At 49.6% G+C, this 23807-nt stretch overlaps 5 protein-coding genes and 1 pseudogene across 19 annotated transcripts in view; 2 read left to right on the top strand and 4 right to left on the bottom strand.

Annotated features, from left to right (window-relative positions):
• On the top strand, positions 1-6490 carry LOC1281817 (uncharacterized; annotated as a pseudogene). The gene is made up of 11 exons (XR_009765184.1): positions 1-263; positions 1048-1248; positions 1316-1557; positions 1644-1940; positions 2017-3106; positions 3480-3929; positions 4496-5005; positions 5090-5392; positions 5447-5593; positions 5648-6131; positions 6195-6490. The product of XR_009765184.1 is annotated as an uncharacterized LOC1281817 (transcript).
• On the bottom strand, positions 6400-7265 carry LOC1281818 (ubiquitin-fold modifier 1). The gene is made up of 3 exons (XM_321781.6): positions 7040-7265; positions 6896-6952; positions 6400-6824 (listed from the first exon to the last, which is right to left on the bottom strand). Exons 1-3 carry the CDS (start codon positions 7045-7047, stop codon positions 6623-6625), a joined length of 267 nt encoding a protein of 88 aa, XP_321781.3. The 5' UTR covers positions 7048-7265; the 3' UTR covers positions 6400-6622.
• Positions 7266-7528: 263 nt separating this feature from the next.
• On the bottom strand, positions 7529-10168 carry LOC1281819 (MAU2 chromatid cohesion factor homolog). Its single transcript, XM_321782.5, has 5 exons — positions 9803-10168; positions 9491-9670; positions 8898-9423; positions 8353-8815; positions 7529-8276 (listed from the first exon to the last, which is right to left on the bottom strand). Exons 1-5 carry the CDS (start codon positions 10145-10147, stop codon positions 7736-7738), a joined length of 2055 nt encoding a protein of 684 aa, XP_321782.5. The 5' UTR covers positions 10148-10168; the 3' UTR covers positions 7529-7735.
• Positions 10169-10730: 562 nt separating this feature from the next.
• Positions 10731-16459, bottom strand: LOC1281820 (pre-mRNA 3' end processing protein WDR33). Its single transcript, XM_321783.6, has 7 exons — positions 15508-16459; positions 15161-15430; positions 14913-15064; positions 13115-13339; positions 12793-13026; positions 12181-12725; positions 10731-12108 (listed from the first exon to the last, which is right to left on the bottom strand). The coding sequence occupies exons 1-7, from the start codon at positions 15778-15780 to the stop codon at positions 10979-10981; spliced, it is 2829 nt and encodes a 942-aa protein (XP_321783.6). The 5' UTR covers positions 15781-16459; the 3' UTR covers positions 10731-10978.
• Positions 16460-16864: 405 nt separating this feature from the next.
• LOC1281821 (WD repeat-containing protein 48 homolog) lies at positions 16865-20130 on the bottom strand. The gene is made up of 8 exons (XM_321784.5): positions 19938-20130; positions 19721-19846; positions 19260-19640; positions 18978-19190; positions 18028-18911; positions 17486-17953; positions 17196-17396; positions 16865-17104 (listed from the first exon to the last, which is right to left on the bottom strand). Exons 3-8 carry the CDS (start codon positions 19525-19527, stop codon positions 17009-17011), a joined length of 2130 nt encoding a protein of 709 aa, XP_321784.4. The 5' UTR covers positions 19528-19640; positions 19721-19846; positions 19938-20130; the 3' UTR covers positions 16865-17008.
• A 304-nt stretch (positions 20131-20434) lies between these two features.
• Positions 20435-23807, top strand: part of LOC1281824 (ataxin-2 homolog) — a 56414-nt gene continuing 53041 nt past the window's right edge. For 6 of the 14 annotated variants that reach the window (XM_061649286.1, XM_061649285.1, XM_061649284.1 and 3 more), the window contains exon 1: positions 20435-20530. The gene's annotated coding sequence lies outside the window, so the exon portion shown is untranslated. Of the gene's footprint in view, positions 21682-23807 lie in introns of all 14 variants that reach the window. The other 8 variants (XM_061649274.1, XM_061649282.1, XM_061649280.1 and 5 more) reach the window with 3 other exon arrangements.

Here is a 23807-nt window from a genome sequence, read left to right as displayed (position 1 = left end):
CCGACGTCACAGTGACTCGACTGTCGTGCGGAACGCATCGCCGCATGCCTGATCGTACAGTGCACAGCGTGGAGACAAGTGCATGCCGTATCAGGTGTCAGACACTTGAAGCAAGTGCCTTCGGGTCGGGAGAAAACTAGTTACGTTCTTAGTCCCGCCGTAGACGTCGTGCAAGCTGCACGATTGTGAGACGTTTGATCGATCGATCGTATCGATCGTGTGTGGACACGATCGTGTCCGTAGTCGGTGATTGCAGTATGAAGGTGAAACTTATATTATTAACTATACAAACAGATTTTACCGACGTTTGAAGTGATTACAGGTGTACTATGTGTATTGAAAGTGTTACTTATACATCAAGTTTTTACGTTAGAAGAATTTGCGGTGTGTCCTATGTTCACTTCCTGTTTTATCTAGCAGCGTAGTACTTTCGAGTAAAAACAAGTTCTTGTTTGGTAATTCTAGAATTTGGAACGAACTTACCACCACGGCAGTGTCACGTTACAGTGGAATTTTTTGCGCCAAACTCTCATTTTTTCCACAAACCTTCAAAGAAGATGAAACTTACAGTTCAGATAACCTGTCCACTGACACCTACATCGGTTACAAACATCTTTCAAACCTCGCTGCCGGTCGTTCAAGTCACAAGTAAACGGCGTCGATTGCGACTTAAATGCTGGCGTTCGTTAGCACAAACCACAGCGTCTAGCCATGATCATTGATTATTATTCGATACGATCTACAAGTTTATATGAGTGGGGACCATAGGAACCCTATGTGGTGTGTAGTGACGGCGACACATGCGGTGCGGAGGGATCTCGATTGCCTGACTGCATAATACGCATATTTAATTAAACACCACAAACCGGAAATGCCTGTAGGAGGACCTATCTAGCGGCTAAATATGGGCAATTGGAATAGAATCACTTTTTGTAATGTAATGACGATTCAGCGGAATTGTTTCAGCTTGTTGTGAATTCTGATCGCAAGATGATCGTACAATTCATTCGATGTATGTTCAAACTAACTTTATGCCGCATCTTGCAGCTCCTTTGTTTGTTGATGATTCTTAGCGTCTGCGTGAAGATCAGTCATCAAAAAACGTCCCCATGTCCGGCGGTGTTTTCGTACGATGAGCGGGACGACACCCATGACACCTGGTTCGGTACGATACGCCTAAAAAGCAACGTACCCCTGTACGGTATCTTTGTGGACATTATCTTTTCCTCCCCGGTGCTGGCATTTGGGGTAAGTGTGCATGTCGTAGCTGTCCAAATTCTTCGTTATTATCATGTCCTGTCCCTTCCTTTCCTAGACATTCCTGCGGCAGCACAACACGGACGATAATGTGCACTTCCACATCATGGACAAATCGTACCGCGTGCGAGCGGGTGAGGTCGTGATCGTTAAGTTCTACGTGCGGTACGCACCGGACAGACCGGTTCCGTTGCTTCGTCAGATCCGGTTCAATGGACAAAACATTTGTACCGAAACGCGTCAAAATCCGGTGCGTACGAATGGACGCCCCGCCGGAACGAGCTATGGCAATGCGCACGTGTAAGTAGGCAGTTGTCTGTGGAATTCTATGTTCACCTATCTCCAAGTAGTCACTAACTAGTTGCATTGGTTGCGTATACAAATAGAGCAACATCCTCTGAAACCGATGATATCATTGCCGATGTCTACACACCACCCGTAGTACAACCGATCAATTCCCACGTAGCGCATGCTCCCGTAGAATCCCAGGTACAGCCGTTGTACTCCTCGAGTGCGTCGAGCTCGTCACGCGGTGGTACGGTGACCACCCGAGCTACCGATGCCCACCACAATCCCGCACACACTGGCGAAGTGTATCCATCACGATTCAGTACCGATGACCACGTGGAACACTCGTCTAGCACGTCCGGAAGTGGGGACGGGAAGGATCACGACTCGGATCGGTAGAACCCTTAGCTCCTGGAGATCTGATAGAATATAGATTCTGACGTTTTTCTTTCCCAAATTTCTTCCTTCCAGTCAGCGCATAGCGAACAGGAGGGTCACTACAACGACCACTACCTACCGACCAATAGCCGAGGAGCGTATTTGGAACCAACCGTCGCAAAGATCTATTCCATCCGAGCCGACAAGCCCACCGAAGCGTGTTTCGACCGTTCCACTGATCGCCGACAAAGGCTTCACCACACTAGCGCCCATCGCTCGCAGTACTACCGCGGGTGGCACTAACCGGGACCAGTACTTTGCCGGTGATTACGCCTTCCTGCAGCACGAAAGTACACCCAAAGCCGGCCAAACGCACTACATCAACAAGTACGAGGGAGACATCTGCGGTACGGTTGTGCCGAAAGCGAATCCCCTCGTAACGCACGGCACGGTGTCGGAGCGGGGCCAATTCCCCTGGCACGGTGCACTGTACCGCAGTACGGTGACCGAGCTGAAGTATCTCTGCGGGGCAACGCTGATATCGCGCCGGGCTAGCATCACCGCGGCGCACTGTGTGACGCTGGAGAAAAGCTCCAAACCGGTCGATGCGGGCAGTTTGCTGCTGTACTTCGGCAAGATCGATCTGAGCAAGTGGAACGGGCCGGAAGAGGACGCCCAGATCCGGTCGATCCACATACCGGCCCAGTATCAGCACGAGCGGTTCTTCAACGACATTGCCGTGCTGGTGCTGAAGGAGGACATCAAGTACAGCAACTTTGTGCGGCCCGTTTGTCTGTGGAACTTTGACGACGACTACAAGACGCTGATCAACAAGATCGGGTTCGTGCCGGGATGGGGCTATAATGAGCATGGGCTGGTCAGTTCGCGGCTCTCCTTCGCCCAGATGCCGGTGGTGGCGCACGAAACGTGCATCTGGTCGAACCGGGACTTCTTCAGCAAGGTCACCTCGGACACGTCGTTCTGTGCCGGGTTCAAGAATGGCACTTCCGTGTGCAACGGTGACAGTGGCGGCGGCATGGTGTTCAAGCACAACAACCTGTGGTACCTGCGAGGCATAGTGTCGGTCAGTGCGGCGCTCCAGGATCGGTTCCACTGCGACTCGAAGCACTACGTCGTGTTTACGGATGTGGCCAAGTTTACGTCCTGGATCAAGGGACTCATGTAGAGCAGGTACCGCAGGCAAGCGCGCGCGGTAGGAGGGAGTAGTAATGTTAGTGAGTTACCAATGTAGAGTTACTACAGCAATATGTACAATAGTGAGCGCAATAAAACATGAAATATGTCTTAATCTAGCGAATGCCGTTCCTTAATCTCGAGTCTTGAATTCCGACCCACTAACTCGAATTCCCAATCGACACTCACGCCACCGACGTCATCGTCGCAGTTCCTCGACTGCGCGTTCGCTTGACCATTGCGACCGATACGTCATCAGTACGGTTACGCGTTAGCCTTTGAATCACCCTACCCCGATGTAGCGATCGGTTCCCTGCCCCATCCATCAAACCCGCGCGAACGAGTGATGAGTGTTTGATTGAAATGTGTTTGGCGCCATTATCAATCCAAAGGGTCGGGATTATCGGTGCAGCAGGCGTGTGTTTGTGGGCGCCCTGCTCCGAAGCGCCGCCGTGCGAGCTCAACTCATTCGGTTCGTGATCTTCGATCAGACAGGAGCTAGGAGCACACAGAAGAAGCAAATAAAAAAAAAACAGATCAGTCAGTCAAAGATGTTGCGCGAGACATCACTCCTGTCGCTGATCCTCGGGTGGACAGCCGCTGGCGCTCTCGCCACCTACATACGCGTGGGGCAAAGTGCAGAAGTGCGCCTACCAACGCCACAAGCGACCAGCTGCAGTGATCTGTTTACGATCGATCACGAAGATGCGTACCGGAAGCAGTACGAGGGTACGCTGGTGCTGCGGCCCAACGTTACGATCCGTTACGTCCAGATGGTGGTGCAGTTCGATCGTCAAGTGGAGCAACTCACGGTAAGATACGCGGCTGGGATCGTCCGAGGACTGGTGGTGGCCATTGCCAGTGCCAGTGATCGCGTGCGTCTTGTTTACAAATAACAGCAACAAGAAAAAACTACGTAGTGTGTAAGTGCATCGATGCAACGGATGCAGTGCTGGAATTTGATGATAAAGGCTTGCCAAGGCAAAGGCTATCAATGGTTGTATGAAAAGCAGTTTCGTTGCGTTTGTGAATAATATAAAAAAAAAACACCTGAACCGTCGTCGCACTGTGTCGGTGATCGTGTGCTCACTGTAGGGTTACATGAAGGATGTAATTGATTAACGATCGAAGTTGATCGACGTAATGAGTAACACCAGTGACAAGTGGACTGTGCATTCTGAGAATTCAATGCAAGATCATTCATCTTGCAATGGTAGTGGTGTTACCCAATGGCAGGGAATTGAGTAGTGCGCGTCAACGCTATTCGCTGGAACTGCCCCATGGCGTGTTCTCATCATCCTGTTCAACGCCAGCAGCGCTTCAAACATGTAATTTATGGCAGCTGTATTGATTGCTGTATCATTTCTATTCAAATTAGAATTACTTTGGAAGAATCAGCACCATCGACCATCAGAGCTTTCACATCGCCAATCTAACGTACCCGTTGCGCGCTGGCACAGTGGTCAAGATCCCGCTAGAAGTGTCCTACACCACCGGTTCCCCTCCGGCGGTCAGCCGAATCGAAGTCAACGGCGTTACGATCTGTCCTGTGGGCAATTTAAGGTAAGCGAGCATAAGCCTGTGTGCGTCAAAATCGAAAACTTAATTCAACCGTCTTATCACCTCCAGACCTTTGATCAGGAATTTCCGTGATCCATGGACGGGATCGGTACTGCCGGGCGCGAGTACCACGACCCAGCCGGAAGTACACTCGAAAAATGGAACCACAGAACCGGCCCATCAGTTCAACTCCTCTTGCCAGGCGATTCGTACCGGGGTGATCGTGTCGTCGGGCCGCTGGGACGCGGTTATGAATCTCGTGGCCGAAAACACGGTCGATCGGGCGTTGATAGAGATCGTGTTCGATCAGCCAGTGTACATGTTGGGGGTAGGGGTAATACAGTGGCATTGTGTGCACGAGGTGTGAAGAACAGTTTAAAGCTACTTTTATCTCGTCCTTTTTTTTGGCCAGAACCCTTTCGGCGAGGTGACGACGGAAGACAGCGTGCGGTTTAGGATCGAAAACCGAACCTTCATACTGGCGAAGGATGCGGAGATAGAGCTCAACTTCTTCATCCGCTACAACCAGATGGGACCGATCCCGGACGTGGTGGAGGTGAATTTCAACGGTCACAATCACTGCCAACAACGAAGACGCCGTGTGTTGAACGAACCTGCCAGGGAGGAAGAACATCGGAGAACCACAGGCAGGACTACCTCCACAACGGAACGTGCTACGGCGTGGGTAAAGTTGGATCACACAACGGAAAGGACGGTAAGATCGGATAATTGCCTAATGTGAGCTGTTAATGAAGAGGTGTTTCTTTAGCATGAAAATACCGGATGGTCATTGGAGCAGGATGAGTGTGCAACAGTGTTGGAACCGGTCGGGACCCGTATACGATCGCGAATCATTGGTGGAGTTACGTCCAACCAGGGCGAACATCCGTGGCATGTGGCTATCTATCTGGATGAGGTAGGTCGGCTCGAGTGAACTAATACAGCAACTAATAGCAATTGCCCTTTACAGGAGTATCAATGCGGTGGCAGTATCATCGGAAGACGCTGGATCCTAACGGCGGCCCACTGTCTGACGCGCCAAAACACGAACGAAACGCTGGACGTGGATCTGTTCCGGGTGTACACGGGCATCATAGATATCAGTACGATCGATGATCACTTTTACCGTACCGCCGATGAGGTCATTGTTCATCGGGACTACAATCCTGTGATGTACACGACGGATATAGGGCTGCTACGGCTCAAGCGTAACATCACCTACAACAGCTTTATAAAGCCCGTCTGTCTCTACAATCGTACGGTGGACATTAGCACGTTCTATGGCCGCGAGGGAAAGGTTACCGGCTGGGGATTCAATCGGGACGGCGTGATCAGCAACGTGCTGAACTATCTAGAGGTGCCGGTCGTGTCGCAAAAGATGTGCTCCCAGCGGAATGTACAGTTTAATGGAGTACTGGCGGTAGGCGAATCTTTCTGTGCCGGACATGCCGATGGTACGTCTTGGAAGATTTTCAAACGGATTTGCTTGTTAATCACCGACTCTTTCTCCTTCGCAGGCAACTCCGTATGCAATGGGGACAGTGGTGGCGGATTAGTGTTTGCCGAAGGCCCACGGTACTACGTCCGCGGCATCGTGTCGATCAGTGCCCAGCGTCGGAACTTACTGCTCTGCGATCCCAACCAGTACTCCGTCTTTACCGATGTTTCCAAATTCCTCAACTGGATACGGCAGCAAGTATCGTAGATAGGCGGGCCGGCGCGTTACTCTTTTATGGAGAGAAAATATTTATTTCAATCGACACAGCAAAAATAGAACAGAACAACGATTAATAAAAATGCTTCTGCGCACAAAGCGGACACCGCGGTACGCTGGATGTTTTGCGTTGTTGCGTATCACATTGCGTTGGTAGCAGCAGTACGGATGAAACGGAACCCATTCCTGTCGAAGCAGCAGGCGACACTGAAACGGAAACTATCGCGGTCACTAGCAACGGCATCCGACACGATCGCGGGGAATTAACCGAAGCTCGGAACCGTGCTTGAGGAACACGGTGCCAGCTGTCTGCTGCGGGTTGATGCCGATACCATCGTCCGTAATGATGGCACTCGTCGCTGGGGGCACTTTGAACTCTTCCGCCGCGAATTTTAGAACCGCCGTGAAGGGTGTCGCTTCCGGAACGCTTAGCCTGTGGATGGCAAAGCATGGGACGCGTGAAACACGATTCGGGCAAAGATAAAGTAGACAGGTTTAACTTACACCTTGAACGGCAGCTTCGGGTCGGAGGTGAGTGTAATCTTGAATGTTACCTTAGAGCTGCAAGAGAGAGCAAAAATGTAAGTGAAAGTATGATTCAATGTGGTTCCTGCAACGATTGCACGAGGCAACGCTGCCTTCACTTACGCTGCCATCGTTGCACAAGTTCTCTGAGTGAGTTGTCTATAATCTACGTCTAGCTAATAAAGGCTAGCTCAGGATGCCTTTCGCTGGAGAATGTATCGCAAAATGTAGCAGCTTTCCCTGAATTTCCTTTTCCACAAGTTCCTTCCGAAACTGGCACACGAACCAGACCAAACAAAATTGTCAACAAATGCAACTGACACGTCGCCGCAACACGAAATGACAGTTGAGAGTGGGCACAGTGACCTGCGCATTTCCGCTACACCTGCGCTGTGTGTTGCACTTTTCGCCGAAGAAAAACAAAATGCACCAATCGATTTAGTTGGCTTTGTAATTGACTTCCTTCTTGAACAATAGGAGTATTTTAAACAATAGGAGGACAATTAGTTTAAACCAAACAAAGAACATTTCGCCCGATATTCGCCCGTATCAGGTAGCCAATTCAATTCAAAACAGCTTTCCGTTACTCCGATCACTGTGACAACTTGAAGATTTCAGTTAAAACTTTATTTAATCTTACTTTCCATTTTACAGCAGCTTACAACCATCGTCGTCACTCACGCACACACGAACACACGCACACGAACACACAAACACACAATCGATATCTCTTCAACGCGTGAACGAGATTTGTTGCTAAACCTTTCAAATGTAATTTATACACAACCGCCAAGTCTCGCTCCACACACAGGTTACATCCTACTGGAACATAACTTGCTGGTTAAGTGTGCCCGGTAATCGTACAAACGTTCCGCCCTGCTGTTGTTGCTGCTGCTGCTGCTGCTGCACCACTAGTGGCACACCAGAGCCGGACGCTACCGCAACGGTCGGTGCGACAATGGTCGCGGCCGTCGGTTGCAGAAGCAGGTCCTGCGACAGCATCGGAAGCGGTGGATCGCCCTGGAACCAGTTGATCAGTGCGTGCTCGGGAAACTTGGTACACTTGAGCTGGTCGGCGATCAGGTTCTGGGAGAAGTGGACGTGATTGTTGTACGCTTCGATCTCCTGCGTCGGTTCCTTCAGCATCCGATGCAGATCCTTCAGTATGGCACTGCCCCACAGCTGCACGTGAATGTCCGGTATTTTGGACGCCAGCTGCATTGCCGGCGTGACCATGTTCATGCTTTCCTTCGAGTTGCCAATGCTAAGGAACACGTGGCTCAGCAGCACGAGCGAGCAGGACGTCAGCCGGTTCAGGTCTTCCGCGTTGGCCATCTTGAGGGTTTCGCGCAGAAAGCGTCTACAGTGGGTAGGAAAGAAAGCAACGTGTTAGGACAATGTGATTGATCAAACCCTTCACCTTGCGGCTTTCGTACTTGGCCTCATGGAAGCTGCTCTTGTGGAATGCATTCAACCCCTGCACGTAGTAGAAACTGCCCATCAGTGCCTGGCTGTTGGAGCACTGGGAATTTTCCTGCTGTATCTGCTCGAGGATGTTGCGCAAATCTTGCTCACGTTTCGTGCGCAAGTACACGATGGCAAGGTTCAGGTTGGCGAACAGTTTCAGCTCCCGTTCGGTCGTTTCCTGAATGCAGGCGTAAAATTGCTTCTCCGCGTGCTCGAACAAACTGGTGGACATGGCGTACAGGCCCAGCAGGCAGTGCAGCTGCGGTGCATGCTTCTTCAGCAGAAACTTGTTCGTCGACGACAGGCACACATCCTTGGCCAGGGCGATCTCCTTGATCGCTAGCGATTTGTTGCCCATCACCAGCCGGCACATGATGATGTGTTCGAGCAGGATGATCTGAAACACCGCCAGAATTGGTTTGTTTTCTTGAGCTGAAGGGGAGAGTGGAAGAAACAAACGAAACGACATCATTAGCAAACCCGATGCACGAACCTGTCCCAAGGAGCGACTTACATTTCAGCTTCTCGATTTGCGTCAGTGCCTTTTCGGTGTACTTCTGTGCCTTGTCCATGTATCCAGCCATCATCGAGTGTGAAACGGTGACGAGATACACCAGCACGTACAGCTGCTCCTTCGGCAACCACATGAACATTTCCGTGTTGTTCTGGCCGAATATTTGCTCGTCCGATGGCCAGTTCGGTGCAATGATCGTCTGGATGCTTTGCTGCAGCATTTTCAGGCTCGTCTTTACCGTTTTCACCTGGCCCAGCTGCAGGTAGTGACACACTTGCAGCACGTAGAAGAACACCTTCAAGTACTCCTTCAGGTGAACGTTCTGGATCGAATGGTCGATGATGGGGCTGGCCTGGTTCAGGATCGCCAGCACGTCGTTCGTTTTCCGTTCGATCATCATGATCATGGCCCGACTGAGCAGGAACAACGATTTCAGATAGGTCGCGTTCGATTCGTCCGTCGATTCCACACCCACCGCCAGCAGCTCCGAGGCCAGCGTGTACTCTTTGTCTGTGGCATGCGTTTGCTGTGAAGAAAAAGTCACATCTTTGGATCAATTCAAGCTCAACAGGAAGTCCCTTACTGTCCCTTACCGCGAGCTGGAACAGCAGCTTACAGTGCCAGTACACGTTGTGCTGGGACAATTCGATCGCTTTCCTGAGCACCGGTTTGGCGAGCGAGCTTTGGTCCTGCTGCTGGTACAACTGCGCCAACAAACTGGCCGTGTCGAACTTAACATCGTCAAAGTTGTTAATGTTTTCCGAAAGGATCCACTGGAATGAAACGAGAAGTGAGAGGTGAGTGCACGATGCATCTCATGCTGCTGCGATGGGGATAACATGCTTCCCGCCGTTTGCGCTCCCCGGTCACTGGCAGTTCGCTAATCCGCTATTCCCCCTACTAACCGCCTGCTCGAGATGGTTCTTGGCAAGGTCCGTGTTCTTCGTGTACGCCATCAGTATCTGGCCGAGCTGCAGGTGCGTTCGGGCTTCCACCTTCAGCGGTGGCTTGAACGTAAACAACGCCTGCAGGCACTGGATGCACTTCTTGATATCCGGCGGAGTCGAAGTGCGAAAGTATTCCGCCAGTCCCAGCAGGGATATGTAGCACGCATCCTGGGAGGATGTCATCAGACGGAAAGATGCACAGAAAAGGTTGAAAAAGGCGGAAAACTGGAGCGCTGGAGTTTCCCGATGCTCTCTCGGCGGGGGAAGCGAATGTACCGATCGACGTAAACAAAAACGATGCATCGGTGCCCGCACAGCTGGGAACGCTTGCGGTCAACGCCGATGACGCGGTTGCGATAATTGCGAAACCAAAGCTTTATTTATTCAGCAAAATATACGGAAGATGTATTTGAAGGTCGTAAAGGTCTTGAAAACACGTCTAATTCTAGTTTTTGAATAAAGCATAACTTTTTTGAATATTTTTATTTGCAAAATAAACATGACGGATTTGTCCAATAGTGGATAGCGGTCGCCCACCGTGTCATTTCGCCGCGTGACAGTGCTGCCAGCATTGGAAATGGCGTCTATTTCAAATTCCCAACGGTTACGAGCCACGCGTGATTTAAATGCATTTTTTTATATCTTCACTAAAATTAATGTTTAAAGTTAATTACCGTAGATGGAAGGGGTTATGATTAAACCGACGAATTGCAACTAATCGACAATCATTTCGTCCTTATTTTGTACCGTTCATCTTAGGCTCATGAAGGTTTGTTGAAAGGACTTCAGAATTTTCTCTTTTCGTATATTTCTGCTATTAAACAATAGCTTTACCATTTACTAATAGTTTTTTTTTTACTTTTGTTTTGTATAGAGCTTGCGGGTCTACAGTTCACGCAGACGCATCTTCTTTATTCCTTCTTTTTTTTTTTTTGCTATCTTTTACATCGGAAAACAGTCATTTGTACACGGGGCTTAGCGTATGCATCCTTAAATGCTAACTTTCTTTTTACCAATAACCAACGCTTCCCTTTTCGACAATCACACAAACGCGATCCTTCAGCCACATTCGTACAACCTTCCGTTGTGGTACGACGACGACAACGACGAGAGAAGCTAGATGCCGTATGGGCCTCAATTCCTTCCACGTCCACCAAACCGGCGATCGCGTCGTCCACCTCCACCTCCACCACCACCTCGATCGTCCCGAAAGTCTCTGCCCCCGCCCCGATTCCGGTGGTTGCCCCGATGGCCTCCACCGCCACCGTCGTTGCGCCAATCGTCATTCCGGTTAAAATCGTTCCTATGATTGCCGGAATTGTGGTGATTGTTGTTGCTGTTGTTTTGGTGGTAGCCACCGCCCTCCTCCTCGTTCTGGCCACCCATCATGGCGAACGGATTCGGGTTAAGGTTACCGAACGGCGGCGGCCCTCCCGGAATCGGCGGTGGAGGTCGTTGTAGATTAAATGCGTCCATCGATCGGCCACCGTCCTCATCGCCGTAACCACCACCGAACGGTGGCATGCCTCCCGAATGCTGGTTATTGCCACCACCGGCACCACCACCACCACCGCCTCCCCCATTACCACCATTGTTTGGCATCTGCCACGGGGCCAACCCGTGCATGCCGGGCGGTGGACCACCCGACGGTCCATCATTATCGTAGTCCGCCACCCACTGCCCGTTGCTGTTGGTGTTCTGGCTGACCGGCGTATCGGACCGGTTGGCCGAGGAGCCGGAGGGCGGTTCCATCACCGTCACCGAGTCGTCATTGTCGTCCTCGTCCCAGTTGCGATCGTTGTACTCCTTCCAGATCTTTTTGTCTTCCTCGAGATCACGCTTCTCGCGCTGCTGCTGGTCCCGATCGCGTGCCTTCCAGTTGGCGCGCACATCTACCGGGTCCTCCGTGTTGAACTGCACGTTCACGGGCGGGTTTACGTCGAGCTGTAGAAGCGACGGAAGCTTCGGATCGAACGTCACGTCGTCCTTCGAGCGGGAATCGTCCGCCGAGTGGACCGAGTCGCGCGACTGCTCGGGAGGATCCATCATGAACGGCTGTGGGCCGTAAAAGAACTTTGGTTCGACGTCGAGCCGCGCTCGTTTAGCGGGCGGTTTTGGACGCTGATCTTCGTCACCGTTCGCCGAATGTTCCGGTTCGTCGATCGGTGGGAATATGTCGCGCAGCTGCGGAATTCCACCATTCTCGATGAATCGGTTCAGCGCTTCCGTTCCATCGCTAATCGCTTGCTCCAAGGCGCTGCCCGCTAGAAACAGAAATGATTTGGTGAATAAGGCAAAGTCAAGACGGGAGGTCCGGTCCTCCTCATCCTACTTACGTATCACCGGAATCATATGCTCGTACAGCGAAATAGCGGTCGGCAGTGGCTTCTTCGGCGAGGCCGGTCCCCTGTCAACGATCTGCGAAATCACCTCCTTAATCTCGTCCGCCGTCGATGAGTGATCGTCAAGCTTGCTCGACTCGTTCCACTGGGCCTGGAAGTTGCGCGGAATGGGCTTGCTGTACGGTATCTTCTTTTCGCGCATCTTCTCATTGAAGCTGTTCAGGTTGAGATCCAAGCCCGGAATGGGGCCGGCCTCCTTCGTAGCAATGCTTTCCACGATGTCCACCTTGTCCTCCGGACCCATGCCCGGAATGACGATGTGTTCCTCCAGCTCGCACTCATCCAGCCCGGCCAAACTGGCGGGCAGCGTGTTGAGGTTGTACTTGTCGCGCATCTGATCGCCGGGCCGGTTGCGCGTCCAGAACTTTACCGTGTGATCGTTCGACCCCGAGCATAGGATGTGCCCGAGCGGATGCCACGCCAACGTCCAGACAATGCTGTCGTGTGCCATGTCGATGCTGCCAACCTCCTTGTCCGTTCTGGAATGGTTGGAAATAGAGCAATTGATTACCCATGATCGCCGCGATCGATGGACGCCTTACTTACCCAACGTTCCAGAAAAGGATCGACCCATCGGACCCACCGGATGAGAACAGTCCCTCGTGTATCGGGTGCCACGATACCGCACTCGCTTCCTTCTTGTGCCCTCGGAACACCTGAACCTCCTCGCTGAGATTCCGCAAATCGAACAGCTTCAACAGGTGGTCCCGGGACGCTGTTACTAGCCAATTGCCGTTATCGTTCCACTTCAAATCCATCACCGTCGACTTGTGAGCGTGTCTGCAAAAGGGGGGAGCGGAAAAAACACAAAGCATTACATCTTGTGCATACCACGTGGCCGGAGGAGTTGTGTCTCCAGATTCCGTACAGTGTTGCTAACGCTTGACCACACTTGGGATCCCACAGCTTGATCGGTTGCTGGTTGTCCTTGCTTCCCGACACGATCAGCGCCTTCTGCGGGTGCCAGTGAACACACTTTACGTCCGCACCGTGGCCTCGCAGTACCCGTTCCTCCTGGCAGCGTAGGAAATCCCACACCCGCACCGTGCCGTCATCGCTGCAGCTCGCAAACTTGGCATCCGACGGACTAAAGCTGTTCGTGGACGTGGTGGATCATGCAAAAAAGGGGAAGAAAATGGGAAGAGAGAAAGGGAATTTCCATGCCGTGGAAAGAAAATTAGCATTAAGTTGGTTGGTAATTGCATATATCACACACACACAAAGGTCCATTTTCTGCTTCAATGCTGATAACAACCTCTTTTGCTCCATTGCTCCCCCGTGCCTCCCGTTCGACTGTGATAGGAAAGTAGTAGTTTTTATTCAACTGTGTTACGGGTTTCGTAACGAAACCGGACCGGATTTCGGAAGACAATGGCTGCCCTCAAGGGATCAAGGGGAGGTCCTCGCAGCGGCCTCGCGCCGTGTTTATTAGGTTGCAAAGATGGGGGAAGGAACTTTATTTGTGTGTTGCATTTTTATTACCACATTCTTTCCACTTCATTCAGTTGCTGCAAGCCACACAACGCGAGAACGAGAAATGGCCATAGGTTAGCCGTTCAGGAAGAAGAGCCACGAAATTAAGAGAAAGAAAAAAATGAACCCAAACGGTTGAATTCGGTTTTGTTGTCCCCGTTGGCTTCGGTTTGACCAAAACGGGATGTTTAACGATACTTTATTCAGCTCATTTGCCACTGTACAAAGCATAGCGCGGGCCCCGGGGTAGGTACTTGCGGCACTTGCTGGGATATAATATGATTATTCCGGCCAATATAACTTTATTTGCACTTTTTTTTATTATTTTTGGCATATGGATGATTTCGTGTTAAAATGTATGTTTTCCTTATTTATTTCGTTGCTTTCATTTTATTTGTTCTCTTCAGTTATCAAAACACATACACACGCACACGAAAGGGTGATTTTACTCTACATGTTTCACAAACTTTCAAAGGCCGTTTGGGTGTAGTTGTTGTGCGCAGAGAACCTGTATCGTTAACGTTAGCTGTATTTATCAAAGCGTATTTATTTATTTCAGGTACTTTGTTCCGATTGCAATGAACCAAAAACAAGAAAATTTTAAAAAAATAAAACCATGAGACAGATGTAACACAGTGTTTGATATTCTGATGCTATCAGTTGCATCAGTTGTGTCCCGGAAATGGCAACCAGATGCATTGGAATTGGGAAACATAACATAACAAACTAGTATCACAGACAGTGCAGTTCAATGCTTTAAGCAACAAAACTGAGCATAGCTTATTTCAAGTGTCAATTGTCAAGAGAAACCTCTTGAACTGAACCATCAATTCACGATCAATGATCGAAAAGGACCGGTAAAGCTATGATCCAAACAAAAAGTGCGCACCCATTCCGTAGTGGAAGGTTTAAAGCGTAAATACTGATAACAAGAAGGGAGAGAGAGCAGGATAGATTGTTTAGAGAGGCAAAGAGTGAGATAAGGTATACTTAGTCGAACGAGCAATGGCAGGATTATTAGCAGCATGAATGCGGCCAACGTCGCTAGCACCCGGCGTGCCCTTGAGAGAAGCCGTAACTGCAACCCAAAGCGGCGACGCACCGTGCCACCGACCGATGGCCACCAGTGGATGGACGTGGTGAGTGTGCTGCCGCTACCGGCTACCGCGAGGCCGCGTCCGCGTCTGCTGTACCTGATTCCGCGTATCGGGTCCTTGTGGGCCTGGAACATCTTGACGTTGTTCATGTTCGACTGCCAGTACTTGACGAATCCGCCGTGGTCGCCGGTCACCATCCAGTTGTCGTTGTGTGACCAAACCATCGTACGTACCGACACATCGTGTGCCTTTGGTTGGAGAAAGAAAAGGAAAAAGAATATAAATGAGAATCCATTTTGTTGGCATGGCAACAGGTGAAGGAGCTCATTCGTGGCGAGACTTACCTGCAGAATTGTCTCAAAGTTAAACATGAGCCCGTTCCATAGCGTAAACTCGCCGGAGCTTGCGCCCGTAATCAAACGGCGCCCTTCCGGGGTCCAGGCGAGGGTAAAGATTGGGCAGCGCATCTTGTTCGTGGCCGTCTTCACGAAGCGCGTCGTGACCGCATTGCTCGGATTGTCCATGTAGCTTGGCGGGGGCAGCAGTTCGGGAATGTAGATGCTTTCCGGCTGCAGCGCGCGTCTGTCACGATGGTCTCGCTGCCAGGTTCGGCACTGTGGAAGATGAATGGGGGAGGTTTTGAGATTATTTGCCAACGCATACAAATGGAACATGCGACTTTGCTGCTTACCTCCAGTGCCTTTATGATGGACGCATTATAGTCGACCGTTTTGCGCATAACCGACTTCCGGAGCCGCTTGCCATCGAAGTCATCCTGCGACATCGGGCCGCCGCCTCGGAAGCCATTGAAGTGGTGGTACGGTTTGTGGTGGTAGAAGTTAAACTGCTGCTTCGGTGGCTGCGGATGCTGGTAGCTCAGGATCCGGTTGATGGGCGGAGGGTTCGCGAAATGCTGCACCGACGGTGCGGCATCGACCGACGGCGGTGGCTGTGAGAATTCCATTCTCAGCTAACCGAGTGGAAGGAACGCACACCCACCACTGCTAACAAACGGCACCAGATAAGGAGGAGGGGTGAAATTTCGGACCTTTGGTTCACACTGACAAAACAGAAACACTTCTATCTACTACTATCTAGGCCCCGGGGGTAAGTAACTGCGCACTATTTACACACTATGCCACCGCACTGCCACAACATACTGTGTGGGTCACGATCCGGTTCTCGTGCAAAACAACAAAAAAAAAACGACACGGCTTCACTTTTCTGCGACTGAAATGCGATACGGGATCACAGGGAAGGAGCACACTGTTCGCGATAGGTTCGATCGAACTACTTCCGGCTGCTATCAAACGCGTCGTTTAGCTTTCCCACCGAACAACAGACGTCCTCTACGGCTCGAGCATAGTAGTTCCCGCACGTCCTCCTCCCAAAGGTACCGTGCGACGGTGTACCGATGCTCTGGACGGGAAAGAACGCCACTCGGAACTGACTTCCCCGTTGCCGTTAGACTGCCACGGACAATGCAGAAAGGTTGGTGGGACTTTTCGGTGCACACATTTACCTAACTAATTACAATGCAGGTGCTTTAACCGCACAATATTTCCTGTTTCGTTTGCAAGTGGGTGAATGTTACGCGTGATTTTTGCGGCCAACCATTTTTCTGGCGTTTGACAATCGTCGCGATGACAGCGAAGAGTTCCGACAAATAGATGACAAGTACGTGACACTTGCGCTCAACTGGCGATGTTTGTCGGATTTTTGTAAATTAATTTTTATTTTAATTAATTTAATTTAGATTATAATTATGTTGTTTTTGCTAAATGCACCACTTTTTACAAACAAAATCGGTATACAATACAAAAAACGTTCCTTTGTTTTTTTTTTTACGTAGAATCGATGTTCGACAGTGCACTATGGGTAATATCGAAATGGCCGCGCGGACCAAATAATTTATCTTCACAAAATCGACCAAACAAAATATTCAAAAATAGGATTCTGCATTGGCGAAAACACATCTTGTGGCAAGTGAACACAAAAACCATAGACTAAGCACGATTTAGTTCTAAAATATATGCACCGATGGTGTGTTAGAGGAATCAATGCTCGACTATATTGCATATTTCGAAGTTTACTTTGACAAACTTTCGTTACAATTTCATGAATATTCTACATACAATATATGTTCTTTTTAAACGGGCAACATAACATCCATGGTATGGTATTAGCCAAATTTAGTTTAATTTCGTCCGGTAGTGGAAAGTTAGATCCGATGACTGTTTCCAAATAAAATGCCTCACTGTACGAAGGTCCATGTTGGGATCACACAGCTAGTGGTAATGAGAAAAAAAGAGAAAATACGATAAAATAGGTATTAAAGTACAAATGCTCAGCAACAACGATGCATTCTCCTTTACTCACCACCTCATTACACAATAGCTCGATTCGTTCCTCGGCAGGTATCTGACTGCTCTCGGAGTTACCATCACTTTGACTGTTATTTTGCGAAGAGTTGGAGTTGCCATTACTGTCGCTCGTTGGCAAATCGGAGCCCAGTACTTTCTCCAACACGTGCTCACACACTTTCCTACATTGAATGAACTCGTTCGCTATCAAACGTTCCTAAGGAAAGGACCAAAACAAACGCAAAGTTAATAAATTTATCCTAGCACAAAGATTACACCCTCGGATGGATCTTATTTGGAGCTTACCTTTTTGTTGCGATCCTGCTTCAGCATCGATGGATGCGCCAGCAGATAAAACGGAAGCTTTATGAACTTGGGTAGCGTCCGATCGATGACTACATTGGTCACCCACGACGGGACGGTGTCGTTTAGCAGTGCACTTTCTGTTTCACCTGCAGCATCCTTTACCAGCAGCCGGCACACATTTCTTCCACCCACTTCGCTAAAAATAATTGGAGTATGCTTCGGCACGCTGAAGTATTCATTGCCCCGAACGTCACCATCACAACCGTTTTCCAATTCAACCGGCCCGCCCTGGATATGGTGGTGCGATGGAGCAGGTCGCCAATGTTCCAGCAGCGCCTGTAGCAGCAGACTGCCATAGTTCACCTTTGGATCTGACCCGGGTTCCGCATGCTCTGGAAGACCAGCTTCCGCCGAAACCCATGCTGCGAAGCAATCGATTTCATCCTGTCCTAGCACTATCATTGGCATCTGTTAAAGGGGACACAATGGAAGGATATGAAATGAACACACCATTATCACACGAGAGGATGAGAAACACTTACTCCTGTTTTTAAATCCACCATGAACCAATTCGGTACGTAAATTCGTTGGCTGCGCTTTTTAATTTCCTCCTCAAAGTCCACCTTTCCGAGATCCTCGACCTTTTTTATCTTCAGCACGTCGTAGATGGCCACGTTTTCGTCCGTATCCCTCGTCAGCATGAACCGTTTATCGTTTAGCACGTGGTATCGTTTAATGGCGGCGCCTCCTTTGATGCAAGCAACCTCATAGCCCTTGCCAGAGCTAGCCGTGGTCGTTCCGCTAGGCACTGCTGTCGGTGCTCTGCTGTTAGATGCTGGTGCTGGTGCCACAGAACTGGAGGTGCCATCACCGCTGCCGTTGTTGATACTGCTGTTGCTGTTGGAGTAGCTATAGTTGCACAGTTTTTCCGTTTTGTGTAGCTTCCAGCATCGGATGTCAGAGTTCCATGTCGTGGCCCACACGCCTGTTTGGTCAATATTGTAGCACATGCTCAGAACGGGAGCCTGCTCTTCACATATCAAAACACTGTTCGCAGGATTCCGTAACTCTGTCATAATGATCTTCCGATCCCGGCTACCGGAGATCACGTGTGAGAAGCCCTCCGTCATCAGCAAACACCAAACACCTTCCGAGTGCACGCTAATGGTTTGAATGCAGCGCTGCTGCCCGATGCTCCACAGCTTGATCTTTCCATCCGAGCTGCCGGACACGACCTGCGTGCCATCCTCGGATACGATTAGCGCTTTCACGTTTTCCGTGTGTCCCTTCAGTTTCGCGATCTTGTTGCATGTTCGCGGGTCCCAAATTCGAAGCGTATTTTCTGTCGATCCGCTCACAATAATCGTCCCGGACGGATTCATCGCTAAGCTGTAGATTGAGTCCTTCGATCCCGATATGCTGGATGCTGAAACGTGCCCCAAAACAACGGTGTCAATTGCATTTGTAACTGAATTATGATATCAACACCTACTTGTAACTGTGTTATTGGAGGCAGTCAGTGCAGTAAGTGTGTTAACGTCCCACAGAAATATTGCCTTGTCCAATCCAGCACTGGCCACCTGTTCGCGATCCTTTGCGTACGCAAGTGCTTGCACGTAATCCCGGTGCGTGCGCAAAGTCGACATGCAAAAACCTTTGTGTGCATTCCACACCTTCACTGTGGTGTCACAACTAGCGCTTATCACTGTTATAAACGAAAAAATACTAATTAGATCCTTCATAACCGATATTCAAAGCTCCAGCTCAAACTTACAGTTACGACCCCCGCAGCATAAGACGATATCGTTCACCCAATCGTTGTGATGCTCCATGCTCTGGATGTACGGCTCGGAGGAGGAAGTCTGTGTCGAGTTCCATAGGCGAATAATACCGTCTCTGCCGGCCGAATACAACCGGCCATTGATGCTGTCCAGCTGCAGCGCATTTACCCCATTTCGGTGGCGTTTTTCCTCAGCATCCCGTATGACGAAAGCCACCTGCATCTTTTTCCTTCCACCTTGATTGTTCTTGTGTGTTAGCATCTTGAAGCAGCTGTTCTGTAGTAGCTTTAACGATCCCGGAGCGTGGCAATAGGTGTTGTCTAATCAGCGGAGCGGAAGAAACAAACGCACCGAAACGTATCCAAAATGTTTACCTGCAAAAAAGCAGCACAAACATGTTTAAGGATGCCACACATAAACTATGATGGAATGAAGCCCGTCGCGCAGTACGCACAGTAGATGTTTTGTGCAGAACAAATGCTGTAATGATTTCATAAATTTCCTTGCTCGACACTCCGTTTCAGCAATCGATCAGCAGCTAGATGTGTGCTCTTCACATGTTTCCTCCAATACTTTTGATCTGTAAAGAAAACGAAAGCCGTACAATCTCCGCTTTGGGAATCCGGAACATATCGCCTGATAAAACACCGACGTACGCGGGGGCCAGGTACCTTGTTAACCGCACAAGTGTTGTTTATAATCTAATTAAGCCTCTTTTCATGCCATATCAATGTGCCGTGTATAGTGCCGCGCTGTTTTCCACAGAGATATGATTTAACTTTTTGCAATCGTCGGAATTTTCTCTGCAAAAACACAATTTACCACCGCTGTACAAGGAATAAAATTGTATTGTTGATTTATTTGACGTTTGCCACAATTGGCCACCGTTTGACAGCTTCGGCTTTGACGTCGTTTTGCATTCGTTTTCGATGTGCACAGTGCGTAGCGTGGATGACGCATGGCAAACCCCCTGGAAAAGAAATAAAAACGAGAGATTATGAGTTTTTCAACAAACTCCGCGGTGTTTTGAAAAATCAGCAAGATATTTGTTCCGTCTTATCAACGACTTTTTGCGTTTTTGAATGCTTTCCTGCGATTTAGCTACCGCCGACCAAGCGCTGTGTGCTCGACATTCTCATAGAGCACCGCCTAAGCTGGCCCTGTTCGGGTATGTCGCTTTCATTCATTGTTGATTCTCCTCATTCATTGTTACACTTCGGAAGGAGCAACAACAGTGGAACCGCGCTCGGTTGCTGAGGAAAAAGTTAGTGTCCCATTCTATATATAATCTTACACAATAGCCAGCCAATCGCTGTGCTCTGTGGTGCTGAATGTAAATGCGCTGGTTCGCATTTTCTTCCTTTCTATCGCTATTTCGAATCAGTTTGGTGTGTTTTTTTCTGTGGGGAGATGAGCGCTTCCACTTAGACTGTGCGAGTGTGTGTGTATGTGTGGTGTGTGTTTTCGCGTACGTGTGCCGCTTGTGTACTGTGTGTGGGACTGGGCGTGTTTGTGTGTGTATGTGCGTATTTAGAGAGACGATAAAAGGTTTTTAAAACAACCCCACTAGCGAGAGAAATTGCGCTGCGATGTGTGGGGCGGTTTGCTGAAGAAAATGAAAGGAAAAACATCTAGAAGGTTTTGTTTTGACCGTGGCTGTGTGCGTGTGTTATGTTGGTGAAACAGAAAACGAAAAAATAATAGATTCCCTCATTATGTACGCAATTTGATGGTGTGTGGGGCCCGTTGTTGCTTCGTCATGCTAGCAGCGCGCGCGTGTGTGTGTGGTTTCCGATGTTTGTTTGTTTGGTGCTAGCACAGTTTCAATTTAGAATTTCGCCCCTGTTTGTGAGTGTGTGAGTGAGTGTGTGTGCTAGCTACACGAATAATTTTCTATTGCGTTCTGGGTGAAAAGCTATCACACTTTTCTGTTTCGCTCCATTCTGTCCACGCCCTTACGGTGTACTGCTGGGGCTAGCAAGAGGGGTGCAGTGCTAGGAGTGTGTGTGTTTTGGTACCGCCGTAGCGGAAGTTAGCGCATTGAAACGCATTCGACCGTGCAAATCGGGCGAGAAAAAAGGGAAATGTGCACAGCAGAGCTGGGCAAAGAACGAGCCGAGCCAAAGAGAGAGAGAGAGAGAGAGGGAGAGAGTTTTGAGTGGGAGTGGGCGGTGGAGCCAGAGCTCCCTTTTTCATTGCCACCTCAACGCGCAACACCCGCCCGCGCTCACATGCGGCCCGTCCCCTGGAGTCCGTGTCTGCCCGTTCAACCCCGCACTACAACCATACGCAAAGAGCAAGAGAGCAAGAGACCCAGCGAGCGCCAGAGAGAGAGCGAGAGAGCGAGAGCCCGCACGAAGCAATAGAAGGTTCCCGATGGTGCTGATCACGATGGCGCAGTGGAACCGAGTGGAAGTGAGTTTTAATCATGTTTATAGCTAGCATAGCATAAGTTGCCCACTCCCCTCCTCCACTCCCACTATCCTTCGTCTTCGTCTTTGGATGTATGTTGTAATCTTTTCCGTCCCTTTCCAATACAACCGTGTACCACCGCCGACTGTGTCATTCCGTCATACAAGTTCTGGTATTTGGATGGCGCGTGAAAAAAAACCCAACACTTGAGAGCCGTTCGGAACAAAAACACACCACCGCGGCGGTGCGGTGGGAGACCACAATCTCTCGGCAATCAAAGCAACCATAGCGCGCTTTGAGCCGCTGCACACACGAATACACTGCCCCCCCCCCCCGCACCGGTGACAGCCCTTCTGCCTTCGTTCGAGCTAAGGGTGTGTGCGCGCACGTGCGCCCTACCGTCCGTTGCTCGACCTGCCTGTGGGGGTGAATCTGTACGTTTAAGGGTGAGTGTGGATGTGTGTGTGTGCGTGCGTGTACAGGCATGTTTCATTGTGATTTATTTTTCAAGCCCTGAAGAGGGGCCTTCATTTTGCCGTGCACATACATATACAGTCGCACAAAGCGCGCAGGCATACCACACACACACACATTGAGCACAAATACACCGTTGTGGCTGTAATTCATGCCGATGGGTCAGCTCTTTGTGCCAAGGATGACTTGTTCGTTGGATGGGTGTGTGTGTGCGTGATTTCCTTGTTATGTTTACTTTATGCTGCTATGGAATGGTTTGTTGATTAGACGATGCTTTGGACGGTTCGGTTCATTTCCGTGAGGGCGTTTAATGTTCCGTACGCATAATTTTGGAATATTTTTCACTGCTATAGTGTTTATTAATGGGTGGATTTTTTTAGCATAAATCATAAAACACTCATTACGTTAGTTGGTAGATTAAAGGAAAAAAAACCAACTGCGTTGTACATAAAGATTATCCCGATGTGTGTGTGTGTGTTAAGGTCTAAATGACAGAGATCCAAAATGAAACACCGGGTGGCACGGTAACAAAGCAACCATTGTGTGTTTGGCCATTGTGTGTGTACGTTTTTTTCTGTCTCTTCCTCCTTCCAGGGCTCTGAAATTCGCAAACATAAAAGACAAAAAAAAAGTATGCTGCAGTAACAAAAAAGGAGTACAAATTTGTGCCACACCACACACCGTCGTCACGCGAAAGTAAAATGAGTCCGGTCTTGACGATACAGTGACGAGAGTGACGCTTGAGGAGAGGGGAGGGGGCGAAAAAAAGGGCAACCGCGTGTGAGATATCGTGTAACAAAAACAGAAAACGGACGGACATTCCTTCGGCGTGTGAGCGTGTCCGTATCTGTTGTGTGTCAGCCTGTGTGCTTGCGTGTCTCCCGCTGGATAGTGCGAGTTTTCTTTGTTTCGCTTTTCTGTTCTGCTTTTGGGGGCATTTCATGCTGCTCTCCCTCCGTCTGCCCTCCCCCTTTAGTGCTCCATTTGTTTCACTTTTACGAAGTACGCGCATGAAGCGATGACGACATTGATGATTAAACCACCTTCCCCCCCAGCGATTCGTCTCAAATGTGTGTGTGTGTTTCTTCATTGTTTCTTTCCCTTATAGACGAGGAGTTGCTGCGAATTGCGGAGAGGCAAGAGGGAGTAGCTGCTGTAGCATAAAAGCACAAAAAGAAAATCGAAACAAAAACTGCTCGATTACCGGTGGAAGCGAAAAGCAAAAAAAAAGGAATAATGAGGGTGATGGCATGAGGAAATAGAGGACGGAGAGGAAAACGAAAGGGCAACAAACCGAAATGATGAAGCACGAAGAATGAGTGAGAGTTTGCATTTTCCGTCTAACGTTTTTTTTCCGGTCCCCGTCACGCTTCCCACCTTCACTGCACCCACCCCTCTTGGCAAGGGCAGCTAAGCCGGCCAAAGCCTTACTTGATTACTCCATCGGCCTAATGGGGCAGCTTCTCCGATTTTTTTCCCCGGCCGTCTTCTTCTCTCTCCCCCCCCCCCCTCTCCCCTAACAGTGAGCTTTTTTCTTTGTGCGTTTTGAGATTGAAAGCGAAAATGAACCCCCAAAACATGTTGGGTATGTTGTGTAGGATGGTTGATGTGTCTCTTTGGGGAGGAATAGAAAATCCTGGCAAAAGATAGCTGAC

Source organism: Anopheles gambiae, chromosome 2, assembly GCF_943734735.2.
Source record: "Anopheles gambiae chromosome 2, idAnoGambNW_F1_1, whole genome shotgun sequence".
NCBI classification, from domain to species: Eukaryota; Metazoa; Arthropoda; class Insecta; order Diptera; family Culicidae; genus Anopheles; species Anopheles gambiae.
This window is presented reverse-complemented; position numbering and strand designations above follow the sequence as displayed.

Coding starts and splice junctions, on each gene's coding strand:
- LOC1281818 (XM_321781.6), bottom strand. Junction 6,825..6,895: donor CCGAAGCTGCCGTTCAAGGT/GTAAGTTAAACC, acceptor TGCCATCCACAG/GCTAAGCGTTCCGGAAGCGA.
- LOC1281821 (XM_321784.5), bottom strand. CDS start 19,527: ATGCTAACACACAAGAACAATCAAGGTGGAAGGAAAAAGATGCAGGTG. Junction 19,191..19,259: donor ATGCTGCGGGGGTCGTAACT/GTAAGTTTGAGC, acceptor CGTTTATAACAG/TGATAAGCGCTAGTTGTGAC. Junction 17,954..18,027: donor TGGTGGATTTAAAAACAGGA/GTAAGTGTTTCT, acceptor CCCCTTTAACAG/ATGCCAATGATAGTGCTAGG.
- LOC1281820 (XM_321783.6), bottom strand. CDS start 15,780: ATGGAATTCTCACAGCCACCGCCGTCGGTCGATGCCGCACCGTCGGTG. Junction 15,065..15,160: donor ACTTTGAGACAATTCTGCAG/GTAAGTCTCGCC, acceptor CTCCAACCAAAG/GCACACGATGTGTCGGTACG. Junction 12,109..12,180: donor GCATATGATTCCGGTGATAC/GTAAGTAGGATG, acceptor TTCTGTTTCTAG/CGGGCAGCGCCTTGGAGCAA.
- LOC1281819 (XM_321782.5), bottom strand. CDS start 10,147: ATGCATCGTTTTTGTTTACGTCGATCGGTACATTCGCTTCCCCCGCCG. Junction 9,671..9,802: donor AGAACCATCTCGAGCAGGCG/GTTAGTAGGGGG, acceptor GTTTCATTCCAG/TGGATCCTTTCGGAAAACAT. Junction 9,424..9,490: donor AGCTGCTGTTCCAGCTCGCG/GTAAGGGACAGT, acceptor TTTTCTTCACAG/CAAACGCATGCCACAGACAA.